Source organism: Leuciscus leuciscus (genome assembly GCF_965113295.1).
Source record: "Leuciscus leuciscus genome assembly, chromosome: 2".
Lineage (NCBI taxonomy): Eukaryota > Metazoa > Chordata > Actinopteri > Cypriniformes > Leuciscidae > Leuciscus > Leuciscus leuciscus.
Window position 1 is genome coordinate 65,356,793 of NC_138726.1, and position 22,651 is coordinate 65,379,443.

Here is a 22,651-nt window from a genome sequence, read left to right on the forward strand (position 1 = left end):
GAGTGTATATAACTGATGATGATGAAATATGTGTATATATAGCTGAGATGATGTCATACCTGCATGTTTCCTCAGTTCTTCTATATTTTCATCTCCCACAACTAAATAAGAAATAAATAATTTGAGGTTTTAAAGAAGGAAACCTACAGGTGTAATTGAGGACATAAAATTAATAGAAATAGTTTAACTCTCATGAATTGTTCATTTCCCATTTTGAAGTTGTATGTTTAATGATATTCACATTATGCTCTGGTAGACAATTATAAGAAACTGCATATATTATTTCTTAAATAGTTCATAAAGTATACAGTGGGGTCTAAACATCTGGGATTCAAATGACGATGTAATATGACATTAAATGAACTCCTGGAATAGAAGGTCAGATTTCCTTGATTCAATGAAGCACAAGATGCTCTTTGTGCTGATAAAATTATTTATGAAAGATGATAGTAAATAAAATAAACACAAAGCAGAAGCTTTTTCACTGGTTCTCTCAGACCAGTGAACAGTGAACAACATGACAGTACTGGTTTATTTTTACCGTGTATGGAAAGTAATGATTTCTGGGTCAACAGCAGTTGCAGTTCTTAATATTGACTAGCGTTAAAGTTGCAAAGAACAGACAACTACTAATACCTTTTCTGTCCTTCATAACTCCATGCTCACAATCTAAAATCAGAGAAAATATCATTGAAGGGGTTCATTATCAATCAACAAATACTTGAAAGACAATAAACCACATTAAATTACACTTCTAACCATTCCAGACGTTAAAGGGAGTCCAGCTTGTTTGTGTAAAAGTACATATCACTAGGATTCATCCATTTTATGCATTAGTTGGCATAAAAACATTTTCTTTTTCATTTAAAAGTCTTTCCAGATCGGGATGCATAGAGATCAGATTAGTTAACAACATGTATATACATCGAGTCATCCATCAGTCTTTGCTATAGTATAGTACAGTAACAAACAGAATGATTTCCATCATACCTGCCACATAATTAGGTGTTTCTCTGTATGTATTGTGGTTTGTGTGTAACCACCAGTGGTTAAAGTGGGATTTGGCAGGTGGGGGAACCCTAAAATTTTGTGTAGGTGCAACAGGGAAAAATGACTCACGTGGGACAACATATTTAGTATTGTGGTATAGCAATACTTTTTGGGACAAGAGTGTCATTGTGGCACAATACTTATTTAATACTTATTTTAATGTTTTTATTTTGGTCCATCTACATCTACACTGATATGATGACGATACTATATGTTAAAATTGCTGAACACCACGATATCGAACACAACCTTGTTTTTCACAATGTAAATTTAAAATAAGAATGGGATGTCAAAACTGACTTATGTCAAAACATTTTGATTTCTCTGACTTACAAATGTGCAATTTAGAGCTTTTGAAGGCCAAAAAAAAAGAAAGAAAAAGATAAGAAATAGCTTTAAAACTTTGTCATTAGATATTTGTCAACAACCTGCTCTCATCTTCATCTTTCTTTTTCTCTCAGTCTTCTTATCCTGCCCTATTTCTTCCATTCCTAAAGCTGAACTTGACTGATAGTCTTTTCATTTTCGTTTGTGTCAGTGAAGAAAGTAAACATAGGCTCAACTTATATTTATATTTTTATGAATAATTTTTTGAGACAAGTTAATTGACTCAAGGCTACCAGGTAAGCTGTAGCCTAAGTCAGTATTGCCAATATGAACCTTCTACAAGCTTTGGAATTTGAAAACGTCTGTTTTTAAATGTTAAAAGTAATTTTAAATAATACAAATTATAGTCTACGTTTGACGCAGTTGGTGTAATTGGCAGACGTTCCCTTAGGCATCATGCGCTGTGGAAACGCGTCAAAGCATTCTCAGGTATAAATAAATATATATATATATATATAGCCTACTATAAAAAATAAATAATAAAATATATTATAAAGGAAAACAAATGTCCAGCGAATATCGAACCTAAAACTAACTGTAGTGCGCTCAACCACCGTGAGTGCATTTCACGCATTAGTAATCGCTGGCGTTCAGCGGGGAAGGGAGACGTGAACCGGTGTAGATGCACTTAAATCAGACAGGAGAACCGTGACTGAGAACGTAACGTCGGGAAGCGTGTTTGTGAAGGCGGGCCAGGGGGTGGTATTCAGTTTTGATTTGATGAATGATGAGAATCATTGAATTTGATAAGAATAATTTGATTTGATTGGAATCTATTTATTTATTAATTTATCTGAGGTGCCGAAACGCAGTTCCGGACCGTTCCGGCCCACTTTAACCCCTGGTAACCACCATATTTCACACATATGCATCATGGATGTGCAACATCACATTTACCATTTAAAGGCAGGGTAGATGATTTGCTCTAGAAACAATTTTTGTAATGCTGGATGAAAGTCTCTTTACATCCTGATAGCAGTCACTACATTAAGTGGTCTAAATGTATTTATATATATCGTCTGTGGAAGGTATAGGACCATAAAAGGTGTAGGACCATAAAATGTTCATCCAATGCAATGATACGATGTCTTACTTGCCTGTCAACATATGTATTTTAATACCTGCTCGCACAAACATCACACATCATCAGCGTGTTTCATGCTATGCAGTTAGACAGACGACAGTCACCGAGCACCGCAAACGAAACAGAAGCCGCCTTTTGCAGTTCCTCCTGAACCAAAGCAATGAGCTTATGCTGCATTCACGTCATAACCTGTGACGTTATACTCTGAGAGGTTCGTGATTCTAATTTATGCGTTTCAATGGCAGAACTATCAACGCCGAAATGAATCTGCAGCAGTCAGGTGGTACAACTAGAGCTCTGTAAGTAGTTTGTTCATTATAATTGTAATGTTATGTCCTTTGAGTCAAGAGGTAGTTTAACACCGTCTCTTGTGAGGCTTTTGTTTGCTCATTGCTCTACGCGTTCATGTGTTTTGAAGAAGGTGTGGCTTTGGAGATGCTCTGAAGGGAGGGTGGGATCTTATGCTTTCAAAGCTAGCTTGCTATTGCAACCCTACCTTTAAAATAATGGTGTCATATTTATTGATTCACCTTCAATTAAACAACATCTTTGTACTAAGATATACTTAAATATTATTAAATAAAAAGCAAAAGTAACGATAATCTCTTCTGTTCAGGGTCAGTGTCTGAAGATGTTCAAGTGAACACCATGACGCATGCGTGTGATGCTGACGCAGGAGCCGACCAATACTGAGCCTGCCTTCTGACACTGAACCCGGAAGCAATGCACTGTGTTTACAACGTGAACAGCCTCAGAGACTGACACAGAGTAGAGGAGATTGTTGAGTAAAGTCGTTATTTTTGTTTTTGGGGAGGGACAGAAAGCTCTCGGATTTCATCAAAAATATCGTCTCGGTTACTAACGTAACCTCGGTTCCCTGAGAAGAGGGAACGACTATTGCGTAAGTAGCTTACGCTATGGGAAAACTCCTTTTCTCGAGAATATGAAGCCAAAATTTTCAAAACGCAGTGTAGCTGCACAGCATACACAGATGAGCGGCTAGCACGGTCATTGGCTGTGCTGCGGCAACTGCATGAACCTATGACAGGGCGGCTCAGACACGCGGTCCAATCAGGGCAATTCGCGCCCTGACGCGTCATAGCCCACCAGAATGGGCGTGGTCAGAGGCTATAAATATAGCCCCCCGAGCTGTCATAGGCCAGGTTAAATCGACTGAAGCGATACACCGATTAAAGCACAAGCACGGCGGTTTACGCAATAGTCGTTCCCTCTTCTCAGGGAACCGAGGTTACGATAGTAACCGAGATGTTCCCTTTCGAGAGGTCTCTCCTATTGCGTAAGTAGCTTACGCTATGGGAACTCCCTTCAAAACGCAGTGCGTGCTTGACTTCACTCTAATATAGCCCTAGGCAGATGCCTGAAGCCGTGAGAGTAAAGTATGATCCCAATAAGCCAGTCAGTGACGGGCTTCATAAGGAAACAAAAAGAGTGGCCTAATGAGGGCCAGTCTAAAGATATAGTGTCATATATGAACTATAGTTCTGTAACAGGACCGGAATAACGGGCCCATGTTAAACAGAGAAAAACCCCTTATACGCTGTTATGTATGGTATAACATATGAACATAGTTCGTGTAAAAAACGGGACCGGATAGTAACCTGGTCCACGTTTCATGGGGGGGTTTTGTGCTTACACATTCATATCGAAAGTACCCTAGAATGCAGGGCAGGGACCTGTAGGTTATAAAACCTGCTAAAAGTGGACGGCGAGGCCCAGCCGTCCGCCACACAGATATCCTGTATGGGTATTCCACTCGACCAAGCCCAAGACGAGGCCATGCCTCGAGTGGAATGAGCTCTGATGCCTAAGGGGCAGTGAAGGCCCTTAGACTCATAAGCTAGCGCTATAGCGTCAACTATCCAGCGCGATAATCTCTGCTTTGAGACGGCGAGACCCTTGGTGTTGCCGCCAAAGCACACAAAAAGCTGTTCTGGCTGTCTGAATGAGGCAGAACGCTTCAGATACACTCTGAGAGCCCTGACGGGACAGAGTAAATTCACGTCTCTTTCGTCCTCTGGTGAGGAGAGAGCTGTCAGGGAAATAACCTGTGCTCTGACGGGGGTAGAGAGCACTTTAGGAATATACCCATGTCTCGGCCTAAGGACAGCTCTACAGTCGTTAGGTCCAAACTCGAGACAGGACGCACTCGAAGACAGCGCGTGCAGATCGCCCACTCTTTTAACTGAAGCGAGCGCCAGTAAAAGAGCGGTTTTGAGCGAGAGGTACTTCAGGTCGGCAGACTGAAGTGGCTCAAACGGGGCGCCCTTCAGTGCTTCCAGGACCGTGGAGAGGTCCCAGATAGGCACAGAGGGGGGACGCAGAGGGTTTAGCCTCCTTGCCCCTTTAAAGAAACGGACGACCACGTGATTGCCCGGCCACGGGAGCGTGAAATGCCGCTATGGCCGCCACATATACTTTAAGCGTGGAGGGGGTGCGACCCGCGTCCAGAAGCTCTTGTAAAAAGGCGAGTACACTCGGTATCTCGCACGCGTGTGGGCTCAGGTTTCTAGTGGCGCACCAGCTAGAGAACACTCTCCATTTCTGAGCGTAGAGGCATCTAGTTGAGGGCGCTCTAGCTCCAGCAATGGTTTTTGCCACTTTAACTGGGAGGTCCCCAGGTACCCGTTGAGCGGCCATACATGAAGGGCCCATAAGTCGGGACGGGGATGCCAGATTTCTCCGTTCGCCTGCATGAGGAGATCTTTCCTCAGCGGGATCGGCCACGGGGCTGATTTCAGCAGTTGCACCAGCTCGGAGAACCATAGTCGGTTCCTCCAGAGGGGGGCTATAAGAAGCACTGCACATTTGCTCTCCCTGATCCGTTTGATGACTTGAGGTAGCATCGCGACCGGAGGGAAAGCATACAACGGGCGGTTCGGCCATTCGTGGGCGAGCGCGTCCGTCCGTGCTCTTTGAATAAAATAATCGGCAGCGAGCGTTGTCTTCGGAGGCGAAGAGGACGACCTCTGCCTTGCCGAAGGTGCTCTATATTTAGCTGAACCGTCTGAGGGTGAAGAGACCATTCCCCTGGGGAAACTTTGCCTCTTGATAGCATATCTGCACCCTGGTTCAGAATGCCTGGCACGTGCGCCGCCCTCAGGGAGCGCAGGTTGTGCTGAGCACACAGAATTAGACTCCTGGCCATGGTGTGCAAGGTGTTTGACCTGAGGCCGCCTTGGCGGTTTATGTAAGCCACCACTGTCATGTTGTTCGTTCGGACTAGGACGTGGTCGCCCTTCAGGTACGGGCGACCGCTCTCATCTCTATACAGTTTATGTGTAGGCGCTTCTCTGGGCTCGACCAAAGGCCAGAGACAGGCCCGCCCTCGTAGAGGGCTCCCCAACCTAGGTCTACCAGTCGACAGCTTTCCAGGGAGTCAGGGCTTTAATGCAGCCGCGACTCGCCTTGATCAGTAAGTGGCCGGAGTGCCACGCGTGAGCTGGTACATGGCTGTTTAGCCAGCGTTGGAGAGGGCGCATTTGCCGTAATCCGAGCTGGAGCACTGCTGATGCCACGGGCGCCCGCTCTGAAAGATGCCGCGAGGCGCCGAACAGAGAGCGCGCGCTCCGCAGAGAGGCGCGCTTTCATATGTATAGAGTGTATTACTATACCTAGAAAGGATTCTAGATGGCTGATGATCCAAGATCTGTGCGTTATTAGCTGTGCCTCTGATTGTGCTATAACCAGCCAATCGTCGAGGTTGTTTAGTATTCGCACTCCCCGCTGTCTCAGGGGGGAAAGTGCTGCATCCATACATTTCGTGAATGTACGGGGGGCCAACCGAACTGTAGAACCGTGTATTGGTATGCTTGTCCCTCGAAAGCGAATCTCAGAAACTGCCTGTGATGAGGCGATATTTGGATATGAAAATAGGCGTCTTTCAGATCCACTGAGAAAAACCAATCTCCCGGGCGAATTTGCACGAGGATTATGTTTGGTTGTCAGCATTCTGAACGGGCGCTTCGCCAGTGCTTTGTTCAAGCGTCTGAGATCTAGGATGGGTCGGAGACCACCATCCTTTTTCGGGACGAGGAAATAGCGGCTGTACAGACCCGCCTCGCTCTGCTTCGATAGCACCCTTTTCTAACAGTTTGAGCACCTCGGTGCGGAGAACATGTGAAACATCTTTTCTCACTCTCGTCTCAACCACGGCTGAAAAGCGCGGCGGTCTGCGAGCAAACTGTAGCGAGTAGCCGTGTTTTATTATGTTCAACACCCATTTTGATATGCCGGGGATAGCCTCCCAGGCTCCGGCCCGTATTCGTATTGCTAGGGGTTAAATAAAGGCTGGGGACGGGTCGCTGTGAGATAGGGACCCGGCTGTCAGGCCGTTTTGGGCTATAGATGCCGTGTGTACAGCGCTTATGAGCGGAGGCGCGCGCTGCACGGCGGGCGCACTCATATTCACATTCCCAGCATGGGTTAGAGGGAAAACTGATGCAGGAACAGTTTTTGTGTGTAGCTGTGCGCGCTGAAGAGTGGGCACAGGATCTACGTTTAATGCCTCTCCCGCGCTGGTTGGTGGGAGAGTGAGTGTCGAGTTGACAGTGTTTGTGTGTAGGGGTGCGTGTTGTAAAACAGGCACGCTCACTACTTTTATTAAACTTCCCGCGTGAGCGGGGAACTGTGGGACTGTGGGAGCAGTACTTATGTGCAGGGGTGAGTGCATGACAGCAGGCACGCGCGCTACATTTATGTGACTTCCAGCCTGAGCTGGGGAAATATTTGAGACTGTGGTAACAGTGCTTGTGTGTAGGGGTGAGTACATAGTCGTGGGCACGTGACCTACAGGTGACCGCGCTACGTTTATTAAACCTTCAGCGTGAGCTGGGGAAAGTTTGAAACTGTGGGAACAGTGCTTGTGTGTAGGAGTGCGTACTTTGTAGTGGGCACGTAACCTACATATGACACAGACAAAAAAGAGCTCCTTTTTGTGCTTTATTTGCGTCACCGTTAACCAGCGTCTGTTTGCAGGTGAGCGTGGTTTGTAACAGGCCCATTGACTGCAACATCGACGTTTCCAGCCACCTGAGAAGATTACTGGGGCATGTGGAACAGCTTATATTTGCAGGGGAGCATATATAGCTGGGATTACATGGGAGGCGGGGTCAAAGTTGAGCCCGACCAACCCCGTCTTTGGATGCTGCCAAAGAGAGTGAGTCACGCGGGGGGCGGGGCCGGCGTGAGCTCGTTTACTTTGGTGAAAAGATTCAGCGCAGCCGAGATTCGAACTCGGGTGTCTGGCGCGAAAGTCTCATATTCCACCATTGAGCCACAGAAGGGGTGTGGATAAACACAAAAGAATAAGTCTGTCTCTGTAAAAAGTGAGCCACACGGGGGGGCAGGGCCAGCGTGGGCTCATATGTTTAAATGCTCATAAATACTCGAGCACCGTCATGTGAACGGGAGGGTGCGAGGGGCGGGTTCGCTTTCTGTATGTAAGAAAGCTGGCCGCGAGCTCGGAGAAGAGCGCAGTATAATTTTTAGAGGTCGACCGATAGTGGATTTTACCGATAACGATAGCTAGGTTGGGCCATACTTGCCGATAACCGATTAATCCACCGATAGTTTTTAAAATTGATACTGGATAAAAACAAACATAACACTCCAAGTAAAACAGTGCTGAACTTTATTATAAAAATAATAAAACTGTATTGAACCATGAAAACATGCTAAATGAAATAAATATATAATATGAATAAATATTGAAGTCAATAAAAGATATTCATTTAAACTGAAACAAAAAGTAATACTCTAAATAACAAATAAAACCAGTTACATTCAAAATGTAACTATTAAACTCTTATTTTTCAAGCCAACTTAATGAATAAAAAAGTAACAAAATTTGATCTGTATAATATTTGAGCAATACAATTGCATCTTGATCATTCATGTTAGTTTGATAGTCCATTAACTATGGTTAACAAATAAAAACCTTAATTTAAAAATGTATTAGTACATGTTAATTAACAAATAATGAACAATCCTTATACACAAGTTATTAACCTTAGTTAATGTTGCATATGGAATTTTATTGTAAGTGTTATCATTTCATATAAATCCAAACAGTCATGCTTAAATATCTACAATGCCAGAGCATTGAAATGACATAAATATTAAATGTATAGTCTCACACTTTTGCTTCTATTTTATAAACACTTGATGATTATCTAATCAAAATAACAAAACATGTATTAAAGTGATGACGAAAAAATTACCGAAATCTAATGCTTTTCTGATTTGTTTATGTTTCTGTCGGCTGTATGAACATATCAGTTTGCTATCTTACGTCTCTAGCTTTAAATATGCAACTTATCTGCATATTAAATGCATAAAAGTGACCAGCTGGATATAAACTAATGCAAATAGAGGTAACAATTGTGACATTAAACATTCGGGTCGGACTTACGTTTATTTTTGTCAGTGTTTTAACCGCTTGAGGTACTACTAATGTTAGCGTCCTCTCAGCCTTGAAGGCAAACAAACATACTGTTGTGCTGTTCTTTCTCTACTAATGCAGCATTTAGTCAACAAATTAATCACTTTATAATGATATGACAAAATGTAGTGTATACATAGGCTACCTTTTAGCTGTCGGTGCTTTAAACACGCATCTGATGTCAGCGCTCTCCACGCAGCGTGTGCTCTCAGTGCAGCACGCAGCATCACGTGTCGAAATAAACAACACAGGCATCAGCGATAGTTTTTATTACACCTCTAGAGGCCGCTCTTGTACTGCATGATGCCAGCAGACCCTTCTCAGCTCTCTCTTACTGTGTAATGAATGACAGCGCGAGCTTCTCAGCCGCTCCAGCAACGGACGCAACCAGGAAAAACTATCGGTATGTATTTTTGCCGATAACGATAGTTCCACCAATCAACTATCGGTGCCGATTAATCGGCAAAACCGATGAATCGGTCGACCTCTAATAATTTTTATCTGCCGCCAGAGCCAGGATTCGAACACGGGTCTCTGCCGTGAAAGTCTTAGATTTTGCCACTGAGCCACAGGGGGAAAAGACATAAGCTTTCAGTTAGCGTGAGCATATAAGAAAGCGTCATCATGTTTTGTGTCGGCGTTTGTTTGCAGGCGTGCATGTATTATAACAGGCTCATTTGCTGCAATATTGATATTTCCAGCCGCCTGAACTTAAGAGGGGACTGAGAAATGTGTGAGAATTGGAGGTTGGTCCGGCCTCGGTGGGACTAAAACACTCTCTTTCCTCCTTTTGCCGGTGAGTGACGCACGCGAACTGGGCACGAGGGTGGGGTAGCTTTCTTGTAACATAAAGAAAGCTACCCCCGGGTGCTGAACATTGCTCGTGACCGTCCGCTCTGACATCCCTTGTGAATGGCGCAGTTTGCGCGGCTCAAACAAAGGGAGAGAGAGCGGGAAGAGGGGTCGAGCCCGCAGGGTGGGGAGATCCATCTCGTCACATTCAGGGCAGCCGACCTTAACGAGTGCAGCTTCTGCATGGTAACGGACCAGACAGGAAGCGCAGAGGATGTGACGGTCTCCACCGACGAGAGGGCCTCTGACGAGGCGTTGGAAATTTCTCTTTTAGAAGTGTTGCGGCGGCGAACACTTGTGATCAGGAAAGGATACGGCGCGCCGGAATGGCTCAGCAGAACAGCGGTGAAGGCGGCGAAGGAAGCCGGAAGTGGAGTGTCCCGCTGCTGGGTACCTGTCGACGGTGGCGAAGGCTTCAATCCGGAGTTTCAGCGAAGTGGAGGTTCGCTGAAGGAGATTAAATCTGGCCTATGACAGCTTGGGGGGCTATATGTATAGCCTCTGACCACGCCCATTCTGGCGGGCTATGACGCGTCAGGGCGCGAATTGCTCTGATTGGACCACGCGTCTGAGCCGCCCTGTCATAGGTTCATGCAGTTGCTGCAGCACAGCCAATGACCGCGCTAGCCGCTCATCTGTGTATGCTGTGCAGCTACACTGCGTTTTGAAAATTTTGGCTTCATATTCTTGAGAAAAGGAGTTTTCCCATAGCGTAAGCTACTTACGCAATAGGAGAGACCTCTCGAAAGGGAACTTCAATTGTTACCGAAGATGAATGAAGGTCTTACGGGTTTGGAACGACATGAGGGTGAGTAATTAATGACAGAATTTTCTTTTTTGGGTGAACTAACCATTTAATGACATGAATTTATGTTACTTACTTTGATCTGCTTGTTTCTTCCCTGCAAAACAGATTAAAAATATTATGAGATGAAATGGGATAAATAAAGATTGAAGACAAAATCTGTTTTAATCTTTTAACCAGATTGTACCTGTTAGTTTATGTCTGTATTTGTACAGGATCAGCCCAACTAAACCCAGAAGTGCACAAATAAAAAGGGTGAAGAAAAGAGCCTTCCATGGATCTGATGAATCTGAGAAAGAGAAACCAGATCAATCCAAACACCTTCAAAATATATAAATCAATTACAGTAAAGTAGAACAATAATTAAAAAAAAAAATAAGTCAACATAAAAATGTCAATTGCAACCCATTTTGCATTTGCATAATCCAAGAGAAAATAATGGATGTAAAAAGAGGGATTGATGACATCTGTTATGGAAATATATATATTTATTATAAATTATATGTATAGCTAATTATATTTGCACAAAATGTAATTAGTAATTAGAAATTAACGGAATGCATAGCTGATATAAAAAAACTGGATGACTTGTAATTTCCTACTACTTAATTCTGAAAAAACAGATTTTCTAATTATTGGACCAAAAACTTCCACACGTAATAACCTAGAATACTGTCTAACACTTGATGGCTGCTCTGTCAAGTCTTCGTCGTCGGTTAGGAACCTGGGTGTGCTCTTTGATACCAGTCTTTCATTTGAAAGTCACGTTTCTAGCATCTGTGAAACCGCATTCTTCCATCTTAAAAATATATCTAAATTACGTCATATGCTCTCATTGAACGCATGAAGTAATTGTTCCGCATTTTTCATGACATCAAGGCTATTATTGTAATGCTCTACTGGGTGGTTGCCCTGCACGCTTAATAAACAAACTACAGCTGGTCCAAAACGCAGCAGCTCGAGTTCTTACCAGAATCAGGAAGTATGACATTTTTAAATATTGCTGATTACTTACAAAGCACTAAATGGTTTAGCTCAGCAGTACTTGAGCGAGCTCATAACACATTATAGTCCTTCACGTCTATTACAGTTGATAATACCTAGAATATCAAAATCGACTGCTGGCGGTAGATCCTTTTCCTATTTAGCACCTAAACTCTGGAACAGTCTTCCTACCATTGTCCGGGAAGCAGACACACTCTGTCAGTTCAAATCTAGACTAAAAACACATCTCTTTAACCTGGCATACACATAGAACATTATACATTTATATTATTCAAATCAGTTAAATGATTATTATTACAATGTTATGCTGCATAAACTAGGTCAGCCCGAACCGGGAACACTTCCCATAAATCCTGATGCACTCGTTACATCATACGAAGAATGGTGTCTACGCTAATATTAGTTTCTCTGTTTATCCCGAGGTTTTCCGCAGTCCGCCGGATCCAGGCCGTATCCAGATCTGATGAAGGACCTGCACCTGGACATGATGACAACGCAGTCCTGAAGTGTCAACTAGTCTCTCCCCTGTGAAGGCCTCCTTCCCATTACCTCTGTACAGATAAAACGTTATCAAAATGATACCAGTTCGCACGGATCCACGGAAACGAGTGAAAATTCTGTATTCTGACCATACAAATTGTTGTATCTTGTATTAGAGCAGTTAAAATGTGTGCTTCGAGTACAATTCTCTCATACTGACCACTGGATGTTCAACATGGCACCTCATGGCAAAGAACTTTCTAAGAATTCGAGAATTAGAATTGTTGCTCTCCACAAAGTTGACCTAGGCTATAAGAAGATTGGTAACAACCTGAAACTGAGTTACAGTGCAGGCCAGGGTCATACAGAGGTTTTCCAAGACGGGTTCCACTCGGAACAGGCCTCGCAAGGGTCAATCAAAGAAGTGGAGTCCTCATGCTGTGCGTCAGATGCAGAAGCTGGCTTCAAAAAACAGACGCATGAAACGCATGATTGCTGCCAGCATTGCTTTAGAGGTTGCAGAAGCGGAAGGTCAGCTTGTCAGTGCTCAGACCATACGCCGCACACTGCAACAAGTCGGTTTGCATGGCCGTCGTCCAAGAAGGAAGCCTCTTCTGAAGCTGGCTCACAAGAAAGCCCGCAAACAGTTTGCTGAAAGCAACCTGTCCAAGAGCATGACTTACTGGAACCATGTCCTGTTGTCTGATGACACTAAGATAAACTTGTTTGGCTCAGATGGTGTCCAGAATGTGTGGCGATGCCCTGGTTTGGAGTACCAAGAGAATTGTGCCTTGCCTACAGTCGAGTATGGTGGTGGTAGCATCATGGTCTGGGGCTGCATGAGTGCTGCTGGTACTGGGGAGCTACGCTTCATTGACGGAAACTGTACTGTGACATTCTGAAGCAGAACATGATGCCCTTCCTTTAGAAGGAAGCTGAAGGTGAAGGTGATGGAGTGGCCAAGTATGTCTCCAGACCTGAACCCTATTGAGTACCTGTGGGGCATCCTCAAGCGGAAGGTGGAGAACTGCCATGTATGTAACATATATGAAACGCGACTTGGCCATTGTAATTAAGGCTACAGCACATCTTGTACAACTTAAACCCTTGGTAGCTAGGTAACGATAAACAAACTGAAAGACCGCAATTCCTGATTTCGCTTTCGTTCACTAAACAAAGACTATGGAAATTAAACATCACTTTTCCATCAAAAAACGTGTTGTAAAAAACATAACTTATTAGATTTAAGACCTAGGTTCGCTAGCTAGTTCTGTGCCTGCCTGTGTGCGCTATGGTGCGCGCTGACCCTGGTCGACGAGAACCCGCATGAGAGATGTGACGCAGGACGTAACCCCGCCCCCCGGGCGAGATGCCCCAAAATGTATGAATCCCGTATCCCTATACGCTGATTTCACGCAGCCGCCATTTTGAAATCGAAAGTGAAATCAGCGTATAAGAGGTCTTGAACAAATGTGTGAAACCAGATGCCTTAGTAAAGCTATTCTTAAATGAAAGGTAGTTGTGGTGTTTACTGAGCGGGTCTCAGTGATGATTCGTGTTTTTTTATGTTTATGTATATTGTTGGTTCTTTGTGTGTACGCATGTTGAAACACAAGCAAAAAAGATTTCCCCATGGGGACAATAAAGTAATCAATTAATCAAAAGATGATCACGTTTTCAAAAAAATTCAAAACTTGCACCTTGGAACCTATTTCAAAGTTTGCATTCTCGAGCCGCCAAACACTGTTGTCGTGCAAATGAAGGGCCAGAACGCATTAAAAGTTTTCTGTTTTCAGTTGAAACGGTGTTGTGTAAGCGGCCCATAAGTTAATAACTAATGATTTTTACAACGGAAGTGAATCAATCAAAAAATTTACTTAAGCTGGACAATAACTTTATTCTAGAGCTGCTGTAAAACCAAAACAATCTGTTCTATTATCACTCTAAAGCTGCTTTGAAACAATCTGTATTGTAAAAAGTGCTAAATAAATGAAGGTGACTTGACTTGACTTGACTTGACTTGACTTGATCACAGGGCTGAAGTAAAAGCTAACTTGATCACTTTTTTTGAGATAACTACCATGAAATATCCTGCCATGTTCTGCAACTTTAACATGTATGATTATGAGTGAAATGTTCCCTGACCTGAAGAGATGATGGCTTGTATGTTCAATTTTCCTTCTCTAAACTCTCCAGTCTTGAGAGACATTGAACATGAGACCAGTTGAGTGTCCGAGTGAGAGACGGCCGTCCAGCTGTGGACAGAGAACATCTCATCTGCTCCACGACTGCGAGACACTCCTCCAGGACGGAGAACCGTTCGCTCATCTGACATCCAGGTGATGTTCGGCTCTGGATACCAGCCGCTGGACTTACAGCTGATGTTCATACGTCCATCATCCAGAGGCTGTGGAAACAGGACAGGAGCAGATCCTAAAGCTGGAAGAGAAGAGACAGGCGTTCAGACGTTCTCCCAAACTGTGCAAGTATATTTTTTATATCTTTGGGTAAATGCATCTCTAATGGTTCAATCGAGGCTGCTTGATCAATTCTTTGGAAAATTATGGCAGCATTCCTTAAAAATTGTGTTTGATATTCTATTGGTTACAGATAGATTAGTAGAAACCTGGAGAAAAGCTTACTCATGCAACAAATCGTGAACTATACCTTTAATAAGGTGTAGAACCTTGAAAACAATGAAATGTAGTTTTTGACTCACCAGTGACTTTGAGAACCACCTCTCTGCTGTCATATGCACTTTCTCCACTGACATAACAGTGTAATGAACCTTCATCCTGAATCCTGAGTTTCTCCAGGCGTAGAGAGACGTCTCCATCCTTCAGTCCACCAGACAGATCTGAGCGCAGAGTCAGTGAGCTTCTGTTCCTGAACGATTCCTCCTGGACGTCCTGGATCTTCCCATGCTGATAGAAGAGAACAGGGTTGCTGAACTGGTCTTGACGGTACCAGCGGATCTCCAGAGCTTCAGCGTTCTCAGGAGGAGAGATCCAGCAGGGCAGAGTGACTGTGGACCCAACATGAGCCAATGTCTGATCACGAGGAACCACAACAGTGAACGACTCTGAGAGACACAGAGAGACACACCCAATGTAATATACCATGCCTTAGTCAATAATACATATGCATTAGTGCAAATATTCTATGCATAAACTGTATTTGTTTGTATATGTTACATATTGAGCATTTGTAATTCTTCATTTTCCACAAATTTTTTAACCGTGTTTGATTAGTTTATTGTGTGCCAAACATTTATTTGGTTAAGATATAGTTTTTAGTTTTTAGTTTTTTTTTTTTATCATGGAAGTAAGCAATCTTTTTGACCTTGTTGTCAAGAGTTATAGCATTCGGGTTTTAGTTTAATATCACATTATCCTAAATAACCTACAATGTGTAATTGTAACCCAGTGCCATAATATCCAATGGAAATTGTTGATATATATGATTTACTCAATAAATATGAACATTTGTTGATCTATAGCTGTCACGGCTGGTGGCTGTATTGAAGCGCTCGACACAGGAGTAGAAACAATCTTTAATAAATCCACAACAGAAACAGTCAGGGGATCGCAGGAGATAACAACAATAATAATACAAACACAACCACGTAAACAGACGATAACGGACTAAGAACTAAGGAGAACTAAGGAAAACTCAGGGCTTAAATAGATGGGGAGTAATTACCGTGAAACAGAACTGGTGTGATAGAACTAAATAAAACCAAGGAGACTAACTAGGGATCTAAGGAAAATGTAAATAGAGCAAACAGAATATACAGTACTCTGTACCCCATGGGAAGGCGTGTCCTTGTTCTGTAACAGTCTTGACTTTAACCCGATACTGCTTCTCTGTTTCTGATCAGACCATTTTAAGCCGTTAAACTCTGGGAAAGCTTTCAGTGAATCCATTAATCGAATTCAGTCCAAACAATCAGTCCAAAGCAGCCATAATGTAAAGAAGGCCAGGCTGATTACATCAGCGATATCAGAGAGAATAGAGACTCACATTGTGATTTTAGTGAATTATTTATTCCAGTGTGTGCTTTGCTTTAAAACACGAGCTCTGTCATATTCTGTGATTGTTTCTGAAGAGCTACGTACAGGAGTTGCACAGTAAGCGTGTAAGAATTGATTTTCCTGCTAAAACAAAAGCTGAGATAAAATTCAACCTGCAATAAAGCAATAAAACACACCCTGGACAGAAGATCACAAAGAAAGAGCACATTGTCCTGTCCAAACATTTCTCCTTCCTTATCTCTGCATCCCCCTCTCCCTCCTCCCTTCCTCTCTCCCTTCATGTCACAGATCACTAAGAATATCGATATATCACATATGATGTATGTTGTGAATCTATTGTTTTTCCTTTTCATGTTTGGTATCATTTTAAATGTGATTGGTAAAATGGTCTTAATTTCATTGCAGTCATTGGTTTAATGAGAAAGATTGAAAACGTTGGAGAATTCTGTTCTCCTCAGGTGTTACCCCCTGGGGTACATGAATTGACCCAAAACAACTCTAAAAAATATTGGTATAACCCTTTTGTTCTGGTCTGGGTATTTAAGGGTGGGTGACGGAGCAGTCTTTGGGAACCTGTAACCAGGAACATCCCCCATGCAGTGCTGTGTCCGTGTTTACTCAAGTCTTACACTTGGAACACACTCACACACCGCTGTGTGTCTCCGTCAGGAATGCATTGCTTACTTTTAGAGACATCTTAGAGTAATTTATGTCATGTATTTATTATTTCTGAATTGGCTTTTAATCACTTGTGTAATTGGCACAATGCATTTTACCTGACAAATAAATGTTACATCTTGATTTATTCTGAAATAATTTTTCCTAGTAGATTAAAGTGCAGTCTGGTGTTTCCGCAAATCTCTGTCCAGGATAGATCAAATCGAAGGCACTATGAATGGAGCATGGGGCACATCATTAAGGAGACCTTCTAATTTCTGATTATCACTGACTTAGCACGTCATATTGACGCACAAACAACAAACCGTGTATGTTTGCTCTCGACCACTGATCGAATGCTGCATTTATGCACAGACACAGTTGTTTCCGCACACACTCAGGATAATGTTTGACTTGTCATGTGTACGTTGCTGTGTTTAGTAATCGTAGGTTTATGCACTCGAGTCAAGGCGGTTTATTTAGGCGTTTCCTTGTGGTCCTGTTCGGACTCGTCAAAAATGAAAACAAGCTCTGTGTTGTTGCTCTGTACACATACTAAACCGTGAATTCTGTCAAGTTTAATGCTTTTATCATGGGTTCTTTGATGTTGCATACATTTATTATATAAAATAATTATATGGACTCCTTATATATATCATATGGATATTTGGTGTCCTTTTGAAGTCTCCAAAGGTCCTTGAAACTTGCAGAAAATACAGTTTTGTGAGAATCATCATTCAATCTGATTGTTTACTCTGCTGGATACAGCAAATGATGACAAAATTAATGTGTTAAACAAGATAAAAATGCTTAATTTCACGATAAGTGTGCGATTAATCCAATTACAAATAATAATCGATTGACAGCACTAATGTATTCCTTGTAAGCACTGATGCGGTGTTGCATCTGAGGTATCATGTATGCGCTCAAAGTTGTTTACATCTTAGTTTGACCGCAGAAGCCATGCTCATGTGCACAGCATTAGCGCACACGTGGTTTTGGTGCGTTCAAGTCCTCCTGGGAAGTCGTGTTTACGACGGCAGTGCGTTCAAGTCACTTCATCGGAGTAAGATGGCCGTGTACTTCCTCTTAATTAATTACACAAAAATAGAGCAAAGTTTTTAAACTATAGGTCTAGAAAATGAAGAACAAGGAATGTGCATCAGGTGTGTTTTGCTTTTTTATGTTTTTAATTCACTTATGAAGCCGATGTAAACGTTATCGTTACATATTACATTGTTATAATATAATGCTATCATATTTTGTGCAGGCAATCAGCTTACTTTGCTGTAAATAAAAAAGCCTGACAATATCACTGCTAAATACCTTGAAGTATTCAAGATCGGGGCTTTAAAAAATCCAGAGCTTTCCAATCGTATTAACGACATTGTGATGGCGGCGTTCATGTGTGTTCAACTCGTAAATACGATCTTTACGACATGACTTGAACGCACCATTTGGCACATTATATTGAACACCCACCCAAAATTTTACCTTTTATTGATTAGTTTTAATAAGCTTTAATAATACTGTGCTGTGTTTTTACATGTTTATATCCATATTTATATTTGTATTTTGTATTCACAGAACCACACATAGCCTATGCACATTTAATAATCATTGTTCTGACCAGACAAACTGTAGTCTTGAGCAAAACCCGGACTAGTGATCAAGTGAAGACCAAAACAAGCCGTCACTGCTGAATAAGATTTCATTTGTTAACATTTGATAATGTATTAACTAACATGAACTAACAATGAGCACTACATTTATTACAGTATTTATTAATATTTGTTAATGTTAGTTAATAAAAAATACAGCTGTTCATTGTATATTCATGTTAGTTCACAGTGCATTAACTACTAATGTTAACAAATACAACCTTTGATTTTAATAATGTTTTAGTAAATGTTGAAATTAAAATTAATAGTTTAAAAGATTAAAAGTAATGTTCATTCTTAGTGCATGTTAACTAGGTAGGTAACTAATTTACCTTATTGTAAAGTGTTACCATCTTTCTTAACGTTAGTTAAAGGGTCATGAAACCCTAAACCAAATTTTCTGAGATTTGAACAGAGGTATGTGTGTTGAACACCATTGAAGACAATATTAGCAGCTATTAGATTTAATAGTAGGGGGAAAATGGTTCAATTCCACGTCACAGAGCACTATAGTACTTTGATGACTCATCGGTGTCTCATAATTATTCATGAGTGAGTTTTCTTATCCAATGAGAAGACACTTGCTATTAATTATTCATGACACCACGTGTAACTTTCCAATGACAGACATGTCAAACTATGATATCGCATAGTAGATGAGAGAGGCAATGATGGGACGCGCGTTTGTTTTCGTGGTGCAAAAGTTCCAGTGCATATTTCCCCGTGATGCTGCCCGGGCTAGACTAACCCTAACCCTAACTGATGCTGCCAGGGCTGGACTAACCCTAACCCTGGCCATCAACCACGGACACATCTAATCTATGTGTGTGTAGCAACCATTCAACTGGAGAATGGTGGACTTCGGCCTTGTACACCAATGCAGGTTGCGTCGTCTAGCGAATGATGCGGTTCCGAGTACTTTTCTATCGCTTCAAAGGTGTGTGTGTGTGTGTGTGTGTGTGTCTAAAATGTAACCCTGACCGTTTTACTTGACTTTTGTTAAATAATCACTCGTTATTAAAATTTAGATATTTCGATAATACCTCAATTGTATGGAACTTATGCTTAATTTGTGCAAATTTCTTATGGGGTTCCATTTGTGCCGAAATTATGTCGACATGCTGTCTGTCTATGCTGTGTGTCGTCTTCCATGTCTATGTGTCTGTTCACTGTTTATGTCCATGTCTGTCTGTCTATGCTGTGTGTCGTCTTCCATGTCTATGTGTCTGTTCACTGTCTATGTCCATGTCTGTCTGTCTATGCTGTGTGTCGTCTTCCATGTCTATGTGTCTGTTCACTGTCTATGTCCATGTCTGTCTGTCTATGCTATGTGTCGTCTTCCATGTCTATGTGTCTGTTCACTGTCTATGTCCATGTCTGTCTGTCTATGCTGTGTGTCGTCTTCCATGTCTATGTGTCTGTTCACTGTCTATGTCCATGTCTGTCTGTCTATGCTGTGTGTCGTCTTCCATGTCTATGTGTCTGTTCACTGTCTATGTCCATGTCTGTCTGTCTATGCTGTGTGTCGTCTTCCATGTCTATGTGTCTGTTCACTGTTTATGTCCATGTCTGTCTGTCTATGCTGTGTGTCGTCTTCCATGTCTATGTGTCTGTTCACTGTCTATGTCCATGTCTGTCTGTCTATGCTATGTGTCGTCTTCCATGTCTATGTGTCTGTTCACTGTCTATGTCCATGTCTGTCTGTCTATGCTATGTGTCGTCTTCCATGTCTATGTGTCTGTTCACTGTCTATGTCCATGTCTGTCTGTCTATGCTATGTGTCGTCTTCCATGTCTATGTGTCTGTTCACTGTCTATGTCCATGTCTGTCTGTCTATGCTGTGTGTCGTCTTCCATGTCTATGTGTCTGTTCACTGTCTATGTCCATGTCTGTCTGTCTATTGGCGCTTTTCCACTGCATGGTACGGTACGGTTCGGTTCGGTACGGCACGCTTTGGCGCTTTTCCACTGCATGGTACGGTACGGCTCGGTTCGGTACGGCTCACTTATGGTGCATTTCCACTGCATGGTACGGTACGGTACGGCTCGCTTCGGCTCGCTTTAAATGGTACCACCTCTGTTGAGGTTCCAAGCGTACCGTACCGATACTAAAATGTGACGTGCAAACACTGCAGATCATGTTGAAGATTTTATTATTTAGAAAATAAGTAATTTAACTGTTTTTTGTACACTATTATTTCCTTTCTGTCTGTGTGTGTCTTTGGGTGACTTTGGAACCTAAGAGCTGTGTGGTTACAGCAGAGAATTCTATTTCAGTAATGTCACATGGTACAAACTATTTCTCAAAATACCTATAGAATGTATTACCATATTTGGGAGAAGGAGAAGGTATATACGTTTGCTGGACAATCTTTCTGCAGGGGCTCTTTCTGCAGAGGGTCTCTCGGCTTTGTTTGTTAATAAAGTCTAATATTTCTGGTATCGAAAATCTCTGAAGTCATTTCCCTGAAAAGAAATAATTAACCACAACAAATGGCGACCCCGGCAGGACGTGGCTCAGGAGCTGAAGAAGCCACGAAGGGATCGCTGGTGACTTACACAGACAACAGTGGCCGCTGTACTTTGAGGTGAGCAGTTTTGCTTTTGAATAAGGTATGTGTTAGTCACCAGTGGCCCGGATGTGGTAAGAAAAAGCTTCTCCAAATTTAAAGAACTTAAAAAGTGATTTTTGATATCAGAAATAATTGCATGCATTGTCTTTGTAAATGTCAAGTAGTGGGGGAGCTCCCGATAGTGTTTGCCAGTACTTGTTTAATCCTGAGTGGATTCTATAACTTCTGGGGATGCTGATTTAGCGCTGAGAGTTTTGACGTACGTACGTAAAGTCCTGTGTTTGTTCAATCAAGAGGGCCTTGAAGGATGATGAGCAAAAAGCATGCACACAGAGGGTTTGAGTTTATTGATAAGGATATCAATTATTGATCTGTGGGTTCTTGTAAGTGGGCCTTGATGGATACAAGAATAGCATGAACACAGAAGAAGTTAGGTCTTATTTATAGTTACTTGTCAAGTGGGCCTTGATGGATGACAAGCGTACTGATATAAGGATATCAGTTATTGATGTTTTATACCTGTAAGTGGGCATTGATTGATACAGGTGTAGTTTAGCTTATATAGATGGTTGATCTGCAGACATTTGTAAGAGGGCCTTGAAGGATACAAATGAGCATGATTGCAGATTAAGTCAATTTCCGGGTACCTTATTACTCTAATAAGAGTTTACTCAGGGGAATTAAGATCATATATGACTCTTTTTTGTTGAGGGAGTGAAGAGGTATAGGAATAAGATAGTATAAATAGAGGTTTTAAAAGTGTATTGTTTTTCACTGTTTTAAGGCTGACAGGGAGTGGAGTAAATATTTGTGTGTGAGTGGGCTCTAGATGCTTGTGGTTAAAAATAAGCTCTGTTTCTTGTGGATTTTGACCCCTTGCTGACCTCACAGACTATGATCTGGTGGTGAGGAGCTGTTCACTTGAGGAGAGATAAAGGTATGAAAGTATGAGTTCTGGGGATAAACATCAATAAGCCCCAGGAACAAGTATAAAGAATATTGTATAAAACAAGTTAACATAATAAGATTTATGTTTAATCAATAAATGTAATGATATATTAATAGATGAATATAAATAAGATTGCACGTGCTTAATATATTATATATTATATCTGAAGACGTCTAAAATTTGTATCTCATTATCCCTGAAGACAGAGTGGAAAAAGTATTCCATTGCAGATTAATAAGTTTGTGTTCAGAGAAAAATAACTGGTGCAGTGCTGAAGGTTAACAAGATTGAGTGACTAAGGGTGTACTCACACTAGGCACGGTTGCCATGAACCGGGCCCGAGTATGATTGTCCCCCCTCCCCACTCCCCCTCTGGCCTGCACTCACATAGGGTTTCAGCATTCGTGCCGGAGCACGCTTACTTCATTATGGTGCGACGGTTTCGGGATAAACAGGAAGAGCGGCGCTCTCACTGAACACAATGGAGTCCAGCACGGTTGGCGCTCACACTGCATGCGAACCGCGCCCGAGTCCAACTGAACCGTGCTCTGGCCCACCTCTTCCAAGCGGGCCAGGGCCGGCTAATCGAGCCGCGCCCGGGCACGGTTCGGAGCACTCACACTAGTCAAACGAACCGCGCTTTGGTGGTCAAACG

At 42.3% G+C, this 22,651-nt stretch overlaps 1 protein-coding gene across 5 annotated transcripts in view; it reads right to left on the reverse strand.

The window, feature by feature from the left end:
- The window catches only part of LOC309492649 (butyrophilin subfamily 1 member A1-like), a 40,610-nt gene that overhangs the window by 1,148 nt on the left and 16,811 nt on the right, over positions 1-22,651 (reverse strand). For 2 of the 5 annotated variants that reach the window (XM_082161647.1, XM_082161646.1), the window contains exons 3-8: positions 14,843-15,205; positions 14,269-14,562; positions 10,826-10,927; positions 10,715-10,735; positions 637-669; positions 60-101 (exon numbers count right to left, since the gene is read on the reverse strand). In XM_082161647.1, coding sequence (XP_082017773.1) covers positions 60-101; positions 637-669; positions 10,715-10,735; positions 10,826-10,927; positions 14,269-14,562; positions 14,843-15,205 — 855 coding nt within the window. The remainder of the gene's footprint in view (positions 1-59; positions 102-636; positions 670-10,714; positions 10,736-10,825; positions 10,928-14,268; positions 14,563-14,842; positions 15,206-22,651) is intronic. The other 3 variants (XM_082161649.1, XM_082161648.1, XM_082161650.1) reach the window with 3 other exon arrangements.